The sequence below is a fragment of the Plutella xylostella genome, chromosome 30 (genome assembly GCF_932276165.1).
Source record: "Plutella xylostella chromosome 30, ilPluXylo3.1, whole genome shotgun sequence".
NCBI lineage: Eukaryota > Metazoa > Arthropoda > Insecta > Lepidoptera > Plutellidae > Plutella > Plutella xylostella.
The window spans coordinates 4416878-4428440 of NC_064010.1; the positions used below are offsets into that span (position 1 = coordinate 4416878).

General features: G+C 35.9%; 1 protein-coding gene across 4 annotated transcripts in view; it reads left to right on the forward strand.

Annotated features, from left to right (window-relative positions):
- The window catches only part of LOC105398255 (choline/ethanolamine kinase), a 35063-nt gene extending 28523 nt beyond the window's left edge, over window positions 1-6540 (forward strand). For 2 of the 4 annotated variants that reach the window (XM_048631981.1, XM_048631980.1), the window contains exons 4-9: window positions 239-391; window positions 1206-1391; window positions 3007-3136; window positions 3625-3938; window positions 5510-5701; window positions 6044-6540. In XM_048631981.1, the coding sequence (XP_048487938.1) occupies window positions 239-391; window positions 1206-1391; window positions 3007-3136; window positions 3625-3938; window positions 5510-5701; window positions 6044-6154 (1086 nt within the window). In that variant the 3' untranslated portion in view covers window positions 6155-6540. Of the gene's footprint in view, window positions 1-238; window positions 392-1205; window positions 1392-3006; window positions 3137-3624; window positions 3939-4832; window positions 5187-5509; window positions 5702-6043 lie in introns of those variants that run through there. The other 2 variants (XR_007268082.1, XM_048631982.1) reach the window with 2 other exon arrangements.
- The last annotated feature ends 5023 nt before the right edge of the window (window positions 6541-11563 follow it).

Consider the following 11563-nt stretch of genomic DNA (forward strand, 5'->3'; position numbering starts at 1 on the left):
GCCAGTATTGTGTAGACATAACAGCTGTCCGACACCCGTATCACAGGTTGCCTAGTTTGGGGTCGGATAGCCGTGTGTGAGATGTCCTTGGATCAGTAGTCCATGTGTGAGATGTCCCCACATAATTATTCATTTACTGTCATCTAGCATTGTTATGATAAATTGTTAAGGTCAAATGTCCCTGGATCAGATATCCATGTATGAGATGTCCCCCCAATATTTTTTTTTTAATTCTCAGGTCCTGCTCCGCATCTACGGGCAGGTGCACGGCGAGCGAGCCATGGACGCCATCGTGACGGAGTCCGTGATATTCACGCTGCTGTCGGAGCGCCGGCTCGGGCCCAAGCTGCACGGGGTTTTTAGTGGGGGCAGGATTGAGGAGTATATTCCTGTGAGTATCTACAATTACAATAGGTTGTCTGAAAAGAAAGACTCACTCAAGCGACTGACAAATAAAAACCGCGCGTCAAAAATGGCTGAAACTTTGAAGTGTTGCTGTCAAAAGATGCACCATTTCATTCCCTGACTTTAATTGATGTGTGCTGCCATCTTCACGTTGAGGTCGGAAACTTTTCAGACCACCTACGTATATCTTATGAAACGACTGAAACTGAACACTACACATAAAGGCTGCTTCACACACGAGTAGTCTGCAAGTAGACGTACATTGCTGAGTAATTGAGTATGTATGGCAGATTCAAAAGTTTAGCAAATACTATACATAAGTATACATACAACAAGCCATGCAAAGTACCTCTACTAAACTGGAACTTTTCTTTGCTTGTGAGTGTATTGTTGTGTTTGTATGTCATTTTCATTCAGCTTCATAATTACACTATTTAGCTGTTCATGGTTTGTTAAGTAGGTAGTTTGACTACAAAAGTGCCATTTAAGAAGCTAACCGTACTATTATATTGGTGAAACCCTGCGGCCGCTGCACATCACAGTGCCTTATTTATGGCGAATCACGATATAGTGACGTTTATCTACTCGATTAAGAACCCGTGTAGCGGCAGCTACTGTCTTGTTTTTAAAACAATATCCCGTGCGAACAAAACTCGTCGTACGAGCGTGTGTGTTTGTAGTTGTAGTGAACACAGACAATTTTACGTGGAATTTACGAAGTTGCTCAAAATGACCACACAATATGAGCCACCCTTTTCTGCTAACCACCATATTTCAACCATCCAAATTTAACCTTCCAGGCGCGCCCACTCCTGACAAAAGAGCTAGCGGAACCGGCCCTCTCGATGAAGATAGCTGAAAAAATGGCGGCCATTCACTCCATGGACGTGCCTCTGTCGAAGGAACCCACGTGGCTGTGGAAGACCATGGGGAAATGGCTCCACACAGTGACACAAGAAAGGCTTGCTAGCGACTATCAAGTCAAGGTATGTAAGGTCAAACTATAGCGAAACGGCTAAATACCAACCAAGTCTGATAAAAAATCCGGTCCGAAGGACAGATTTGACGGACGTGAGATTCTTAAGAGCGAAGCTTCGCTATGCTTTAGAGTGCATTCCGTAGGCAATTCTTAAATTTATGGTAGTCAATAACGCTCCAAGTGTTATAGTAAGTATGCCACTAAAATGCAAAAATTGTAGCTTTAGAAGGCAGGGCAAGAATTTAAAATTTCAATGAGAAAGCCTTTAGAAGAGAGACTATTTATCTACACTTTAGCGTTCCAGTTTGAACTCTTATATTTACAATATCCAAAAGGCCAGGTTCAGCCATAATATGGTCTTGTGTTATAAAAACAAAAGTCAGTGATCTATCAGATAACAGTCGTCTGAAGTCAATTTCAATTCATAAATCAGACGTTTATTTACTAAGCAAGGATTGCTTTGGTTAACTAACAGAAATATAATTGCCCTATCAGACTAACCGCTTACTAAACTGGTTCCTGACAGTTTGACCCCGTTATTACTCTAGATAAATAAATAAATTACATTAGATAAACAATATGGCTGGTTATAATGATAATTATAGTCATTAGCAACCACTGATAATGCAGTTTAATGTGCGTATTTAATTCTTAATTATTGTTCTTTGAAGATATGAATGGGAAGGAAAACAGTTAGTTAAATGACAATGGGCGTTTTGGGACCTATGTCCAATAAAGACGAGACATACATCGTTGGATACAAATCCGTATAAGTTTTCCATTTTGAAATATATTCGTCGGAAGGAAGTATTTTTCTATTGCATTGCACTCTCTCTTCTGATGACAGTTAGGGCGTAATACACGTAAACAAGTATTATTGAAATTGGAAAATTACTTTCAACTGGTTTTATTTACTGAGATAATAAACAAATATAATATTATATGAAATATGATCATTTTGTTATAAAAATTAAAAATGAATGTGAAAAACTAACAAAAACATTAAAATTACAGAAATAAAATATAAAAACTTTCAAGGTACGATTATTCTAATTGGACATTAAATCAAGACTAGCGCTTCCGTTATTCATATTCTGCTAAAAAATACCTTTTCAACGACGTATCACTCATTTCTATTGGTGCTGGTCCCGGCTTCCATATATTTGTGCCCATCATCATTTACAGGGTTTTTCTAAAGTGGTATAGCAAACTGAAAGAAAGGTAATTTTCTCGTTCTACGACTTTGTGACAAAAAACACAGTATTCTATTCTATTCTCTGTAGGGGTACCTGTACCTGGCTCTCTCGAATGGGACCTTTGTGCATATCCCAAAGATCTACACTGCCTGCCTAAACTTGGACCATTTTCCCACCACGCTGGTCCACTGCGGGTTGGTGGGTTCACATATGTAGTAGATGTGCTAAATCTAGATATGCAGGTTTCCTCACGATGTTTTCCTTCACCGTCAGAGCGATGGTATACATTGTTAAGTTAAAAGAACTCATTGGTACATGTCCACGGCGGGATTCGAACCCGCATCTCTGGCGTTAGAAGCGGGCGCTTGACTGAGCTACCACCGGTCCTCCGCTCCGCAAATTCACAATATAATTGGTCTGTTTCAGAATGAAGACGAAGCCAAAATCATAAAGCGCCTAAAAGACGTGGACTTCGCCAACGAGATAGAGTGGCTCAAGAAGTACATCGCGACGGTGGACTCGCCGTGTGTTTTCTGTCACAATGACATGCAGGAAGGTACGTCGTCAACATTATCATCATCATCATCATCAGCAGCGTATGGAGCCTCCCCGAGTGACGTATCACCTGTACTTTATATCGACCGGCGCACCTTGGAAAGTCAGGAACAGATGCTATTGTGACTATTTGTGACTAGCTAACCTTTCACTAAACCAGCGCTACTGTTTCTAACGCTGTAGTCGACTGGCTGAGAAGATTGTCATCATCATCAGCCCGTAATGTTCCAATCTAGACCTCTCCTAAAGAGCGCTCTTTAGGAGAGGATGTATGTCCACTTAGCTTGTTAATGACAACACTAGAGCTGGTCTAGGGTTTGTCACAGAGGTTAGATGATTAGCCTTATCACAACACTCTGTCCTCAGCCTTCCTCATGCAGCCACTGGCGACTACCTGTCTAAGGCTATCTATCTTTAAAAGTCTGATCCCTGATCTTCAACCAGGGTAAAAATGCTCTCAAAAATCACCGTTAATATTTTTCCCACCAGGCAACATCCTAATGCTAGAAGACGAGGTCCAATCGTCTCCCTACGACGATCTCCACTACACCTCCACGGCGGCCCAACACCTCCTCCAAACGGACCAACTCCTAGAAGACGCCAACACAAGCGACAGCGTATCCAGCCATATATCTGACAGTGGGGAACCTAAACTCGTGCTGATAGACTTTGAGTACTGCGCGTATAATTACAGAGGATTCGACATTGCGAATCACTTTCAAGAGTGGGCCTACGATTATACGAACAACGAGTTTCCGTTCTACTATGAGAATCAAGAGAACGGGCCTACTCTTGAACAGAAGGTTAGTTGAATTTTTTGGATATTTTTTTTGAATTGACAATGTGAGGGGTTTTTACAGCGTTTGTGAAGTTTTTAAGGATGTTTATTGGCTATAATTACGTCAATATTTTGACACAGTTGAGAGTGTGCATGGATATGTGAAAAATCGATTGACTGGGTGCATTTTTTGCTAATTTTTTACATACATTTCACGGTAAATTTAAATTTCATCAAAATTTTTACCTTTCACAATTTTTGGTATCCATATGAATCATTTCGGCTTTGTATGTAAGCAATCTTGATAAAAGTACCTCTTTTAGTACCTACATTTTGCCTTATTATTATTATGTCTTGTATAAACTATATGATGAGTTTATTACAAATGAATACTGAAATTATCAAAATTGCTTGCCAGCCATGCTTTGATCATCTTTTTAAAGTTACAGACGAGCAAAAGTGACCCTTGCGTCATAGCTTCATAAGGTTCGTATAAGTCATTAACTCATAAAAAGAAAAAAACACGGTCAAAAGTATTTATGGTCTTTGTATATTTAAAAAAACCTCTAAAAAGAAAAATAAATGTATTTATTTCTGTGCTCCAATAATTTTGTAATTCAGGATATTATTTCAGAGGTTCTAACTTCTGCCTAGATACTTTTGACGTATTAATAACTAGACATTTTCCGAAACACAAAAAACTAAGAGTAATGGGGAGGTCATGAAAAAAGCTTGTGATTTTGGTGCCGTTATCATCTTTCATAAAGTCTAAAATAGTAATATTTAAAAAAAGGAAAAAAAAAAACATGGTACAGGCACCAAAAAATACAATAAAAACATAGCTTACTGGAAAAAAATACTGGGATCTACCATTTTTTTCTGCCACTACGCAGCTTGTGTTTTTATGCTTGGTTTTTAGTCCTTACGGTGAGCCAGCCGGCCTTATGGCGGGACCATTTTCGACGGCTGTTGGACCATGGACCAATGTGTGGACCAGAAAAAAAACTCGGGACAGGCGCGGGTCGGAAACGAGTAAAAAGTATTCAGGGAAATTGACTTATTTCGTTTTTTTTTACTTTCGGCCAGTCAGTGAATTGTAAAAAATGTGATTATGCATGTATTTCCTTCATTTGACTTAATAGAATTCAAAATTCAGAGTCAAGAGTTATTTTTTTACTTTTTTCTGACTGCTGTTTTTTTGTGTCATTGTTTTGCAATCGATTATTGTTTTTTTTAATTAGCATTTTTTCAATTAACTTCATAATTTTATGTAGGCAACTATAATAAAAATAGTTTTTGCTATTTCAGATCTCTATTCTATCTAGGATAGCCTTGGAACTACAGATCGCTATAAATATTGTCAGTAACTAAGATTCAATATTGAGTAACATATTATTATCAGTATGTACATATTTTTATATCCTTTGCGCAAAACAATGACATCCTAGCTATTTATTTTCTACGACTTTAACTCTTTCAAACAACAAAAAAATAAACGATAGAAAAAAAACCTACAAAACAACTCCCCCCCCCCTCAAATATTTTTTTTAAACTATTTTATACATAAAATACTTAAAAATTCCGTCACGTTTCCAGGAAATCTTCATAAAGGAATACCTGAAGCACTACCACGGCAATCTGGGCGAGGACAAAGACGCTGCAGTTTCCATTGAAGAGGTGAACCATCTGTTGTACGAAGTGGACGCGTTTGCGCTGGCGAGCCACCTGTTCTGGTGTCTGTGGTCCGTCGTCAACGCGTCCAAGAGCAAGATACCTTTCGGTTACTGGGTAAGTAACTAGTTTGAAAAAACGCAAGCCCTCTTTGTTAGTTTTGACAGTTAAATCAGTTTAGAAGTAATGATCTTACACAAAAACTACTGTTATATACTCTATTTTTATTAAAAAAAAGTGTAATGAGTAGTTCTTTCACACATTTCCGATATTGACAGAGTGAGATGGGTCATTGTTAGGACCAATAGGAACGCAGTAATAAATTACATGGACCAATAGCAACGCGATAAACCCGATGTAACTGGTAGCATATTTTTTTTAATAATTTAATATTAATTTTACAACAATTTAAAGAGAATCGGAACATATACTTATAGAAAATATGATTGTTTTTTTCAGGAATACGCTCTCTCCAGACTAGAGACATACCTGCGGCTGAAACAAGAGTTGATCAAGAAGGACAAATACGGGCTCGCACAGAAGAGAAAAATATGTGAAGTGGACATATGAGACAGCTGTGCCAATCTGAACCTAGGTTAGACCCCCACGACGGCACAGCTGACCCGTTTTAGACTTTTGTGCCGTAAAAATTGAGCCCAAAATCTAATGAACAAAAGGAGAAGCGGCAACGATAATATTGGCTCAAGTTTTGGTTGATTTTTAGTGATTTGTTTGGAAGTGATCTCAATGCCAAAGGAATTCTAAGTGATTCTAGAACGTTTCACCAGTAAGTGGTTGAATTTCGTGGACATTTACCAAATATGTTTCTAAGATATTGAGTTTTGGTGGTGAAAATTAGGAATAGACCCCGAGGGTGCTTTAAGAAGGCTAATTAAAACATGGATCCGACTATGTTTTAGAGGAAAGACCAAATAAATATGATGTTTTTTGAGTGAGGACGGTTTTTAATTTAGCTAAAAACGAGTTAAAGGTCTAAAATGGAGGCGAAATTTTAAGTGGCTTCGAATATGGTGGACGATATAACTTAAAGTGAGAATTGAAAGACTTTGATCGACAGTGTAATTTAAGATGCAATGTGCACAAGTATTTGTTTTATTTGTTTTTAGATAAATTGTAAAGTCTATTTTATTTCGGTGAGTAGTTGTATATTGACAACACTTTTTTGTAATAAAGAATAGCCCCCTTATTCATAGAAAAGTTACAATACGTTTTAACTAATAAACTGTTTTGTCCCTCTCTGTCAAGAAACAAATTGTTCTTTGTCGGAGAGGGACAAAACAGTTTATTAGTTAAAACGTATTGTAACTTCTCTATGAATAAGGGGGTAGGTCTTGATCTATACTTTGATAGTACTTTTTTATACTATTATGTTCTTGTGAGTAAAATAGCCGGATTACTTTTGAAACAATATCTCAGGTGAAATTTATAAATTGATTTAGGAAGCATTAGCTTAATTTTCATTAAAATCTATCTATGTATTTTATTTTAAATCTTACTGAAATTTAATGAAATGAGATTTTAAAATGTACTTTAAAACACAAATATTATACTGTACATTATTTGTAAAAATATAATACATTTATCAATACACGTAAAATGTAAAATAAGCTGAATAAGAGGAAAAAAAGAATAATAGGTTATTTCTGTACTTATCAATAAAAAAAAATGTTATTTTAACTATTAATGCACTATTTTAAACGCACTTTTGAGATTTACATATAGGTAACCAGTGATTGGGGTTTAATCCATAGACAAAATTGTACGATTCCTCTGTTTGAGACTGTTCGTCTATTTTGTCTATGATAGATACAACAACCATTTTTAATGTATTTTTTGTCGATTCTGAAGGCACAAATTCAAACTTTTGTGCTGTCTAAACCTAAAATTATTTGTTGTAAATTAGACTACGAAATCTTACATACATTTCATTTTGTACTAAAAAAAATCTAATCTTAAATATAATCTGTTTGACATTGCTAAAATTAAATTTTGTCCCTTCAGAATCGTCATCAAAATCAAGTACTATGCTGATGTTCGTCATACCCCATTCACCCAATATTGTAAATGGCTTAAACCATGTCCCTAAAATGCTTAAGGAATGTGATCTTATAAATAAGTTATAATAATAGTGACGTAAAATTATTATAAATTATTCTAGGATTCAGGGTGTGACTTGTACTTTTAGAAAATGAAATTATAGTTAGATACATTCCTCGTTAACTATACTTACAATTAACATGACAGTACAAAGTAAATGATAAAATGTTTTGTACACACATATCTCAGTAGTTTTTGGATGACTTAAACGCAATTTATTTGGAAAAAAACTCGAATACTTACATACATAAATCATCATCAACCTGAGCCTCTAGTACGGGTTTTTCAATTAACAAAAAGTATAAATTTTACGTTTTCTTCTGTCATCTGCAAACATTATCTATCAAAAGTTTCATGATAGTTTCCGCTATCGCTAGAGGCGCCACTTTGTATGTGAGAAAACATGAACTTTTTTAGTTTTCTACAAATTATCAAATCCCTACTAGACGTACTGTAATCTTGCTCTGTCCGTGATACGCCTCATCCCGTCACTTGTATTTTATTTTTGTGTTATTGTATTTTAAATTTACCATCTACTAAGATCGTTGGTCCAGCGGACAAATTCATACACCGACAGATTGTATATCATAGAATAGGAATTGAAAAATCGTGTGTAAAAGTACATTCCTTGAAAATTGCATGTAGGTATCTTACATCCCGTTTATTCATATTTTAATATCAACAACTTACAAAAAATAGGACTCAGCTCTGCCTAACATCAATGCGAAGCCCATTTTTTATGTTTCGTCTATTTTGTAAGTCGTTGTTTAATATAATATGCATTTATTTATAGACAGAGAGATCTTATTAGCTTTTGTGTGCGAGAATCATATGTACATAGCTCAATGGCTTGTTAAATTATTTATTATTTGATGCTTTTTAAATATTTTAGAAGTATACTTAATTTATATGTAATACAGAAACAATATACGTATTTACCGGGCAAAAGAATAAATATACAAAGAATTATTAAATTACCAAAATTATTATTTTGTGTACCATCCGATACCAAACGAAGCTATCAAAAGGGTGTCAAAATTAGTAAAAAGTTAGGAGTTGTCATCACTATAACAAGACTTTGCCCTAGACGAGATTCGAACCCGGGACCCTGTGCTTGGGAAGCAGTTTCTTTACCGCCTGAGCTACGGGCCGTCAAAACTGGCTTGTACATACTTTGACGTTATAAATTGGTACTTATTTTGTGTTGTGATATAGTAAGATTATGTACTTATAGTCATTTTAACAATTTAAATTACTAATAGATTCGAATTATGTAAGTTATATTAATTTTGTAGATAGACGAAAAGTTATCCAATAAAGAATTGTTTAAAAAAATATTGCGTTTGTTTTAAATCATTATCAGCTCAGAATCGTCCACTGTTGTTGGACATAGGGCTCATCCAAGGAGAAACACAACACTCTGTTCTCGGCCATCCTCATCCAGCCACCACCGGCTATGTCACAGAATAATAACTAGTGTACTGTACTGTCTTCATCGGTCCATTGGATCGCTTGCTTTGCTCATGGTCTTTTAATTATTTGGTTCATTTTAATCAAAGCGATCGTAATATTAATTCCTTGTTTATCTCGAAAACGACAAAAAATATCTAAAAACAAATGGAAATTTTGCACCCCCTACCAATGTACCAGAATCAGGGGTTCTCTAGACCAGCTATACTCAAACTGCGGCCCGCGGGCCGCATGTGGCCCGCCGGGCCTTTATCAGTGGCCCGTGTGCCATGAGAGGTAATAGAGATTAAACATTATGTGTAAAAAGTATGGGGATTATATCCATAAAACAAAAATGATTGTTATTCATCCAAAAAAAAATTATCACCTTCAAAGTTTGCTCCTTCAGAAACGATACACATACGCCAACGAATTAAGCCGCGTACACACCGGGCCAACGAACGCCAACGAACGTTTTTCGTTGGCCTTCGTTTCTGCAATCTGCCCTGTATTATGTATGTTAATATCCATCGTTAGGATAACCGTTGGCGTTCGTTGGGCGTTCGTTGGCCCGGTGTGTACGCAGCTTTAAACAATCATCATTACATTTTTTTTAAACGCTGTATTCAGAGTTGTGTTTAGTACTCGCGGCGATTTTTCCTTATGGTCTTCTATCGATTGTAAACAGTGCCTCGAAGTGGTAATTTGAGTTTAGGAAAAAAGAAGCTAGAGCCGTGAGCTGCAGCCATATCTGGTTAATATGGTGGATGCTCGATGATATTTGTTGAGTGTTTGCTCAAAAATTCATTAACAATTCACAATGATGATCCTTGTGCGAAAGGCGGGATATCGTGGTGCAAAATGTTTTCTCGATTTTTTCCCACATATCTTCGTCGAATTTGCTGTATTAAATTCTATACATATAACCCGCAAATAATATTATTTTCCTACCGTTTGACTTTCTAGCAAGAATTCCGAGTGCACAACACCACGATAGTCAAAGAGGACGCTACTCCTCTTAAAATCATTGCAATCGGTATTTTATTTATAAAATGTATGTAAATAAATGTAAATAAATAACTGAAAATGATAAAAAGTCTTAGCAAAATCGCACTGTTTATTGCCAGGACTTTTTAGTTGCACTGTATGTGTATCATTTCTGAAGGAGCATACTTTGAAGGTGGTGAAATAAATTTGGATGAATAACAATCATTTTTTATTTTATTGATCTAATCCCGATACTTTTTACACAGAGTAGTATATGCATGTGTTTTTTTATATAATTATTCGATAGTTAACATCGCTTTATAATAGTTTTAACAAATTGCTTGCGGCCCGCGACACCATGACTTGTGTTTGTGGCCCTTATGTAAAAAAGGTTGAGTACCAATGCTCTAGACGTTGGACCTAAGAAAAAACGGTCAAGTCAGAATATACACTTCAAAGAGGATAAGGTATAAAAAAATCATGAACGATATTTGTTTTGTCGAGGTTTTGTCTCTTTCTGCCTTGACCGTTTTTACACGGGTCTTATTATTACTATTTATTACCCCCTTTTAAAACAGTTTAATCGCTAAAACGTTCTGTAACTTTTCTATGAATGAAGGGGTTAGTATCTATGTACTTTCCAATAAGTGACATCTAGTGAAATCGAAACAAAAACATTTTTTTATGATTTAAAAGTTTATTAATAAAAAGTAACTTACAAAAATAATATGCTGTGCCTGGGAAATGAAAATGGCGGTTTTCATAATTTCTTATGATGAATATATCTTAACAACACTACAAATTATATTAAATAAAACGTGTTTTTCATTTCCCCGTCATAGCCAACTAACAATATCTTAAAATGTATCACAATAGATCAGACTTATTTTAGCCGAAAAAAGAGTTCAAAATCATCAAGAAAACTGATAACATTTACATTGATTTTTTCAGAACCTTGTAATATGTAATCAGTAATCTTAGTATTCAATGTATAAATATGCGACCAGCGCTGATTTTACTTGGTCCTAATTATTATCTGTGTTAAATTGTTGCTAATTTATGACAAAGCAGCATGCTTTGCACTTAAAATTGATTAATTATATCTACATTCTACAACAGTTGTGACTTCTCTCCAATCAATCGCCGTAAAACTAATACATCGATCACATGAAAACACAGCACATTCGGTTTTCCTGAATCGAGTATCTAACGACAGCTACCCTACCACCACCGATTCATTATCAATTAACAACCCATACAAGTTACGTTAGATTTGACAAGGTAGCGTCGCTGCTTAAGTGCCAATTTCTCCAATGTCGGTTAGAGCATAACCAGGTATGAACGGTTGACTTTTGACACATCTGTCAAGAATTTTATATGGAGATGACGTATAACCATAGACCTACTACCTCTAGACTGGCAATC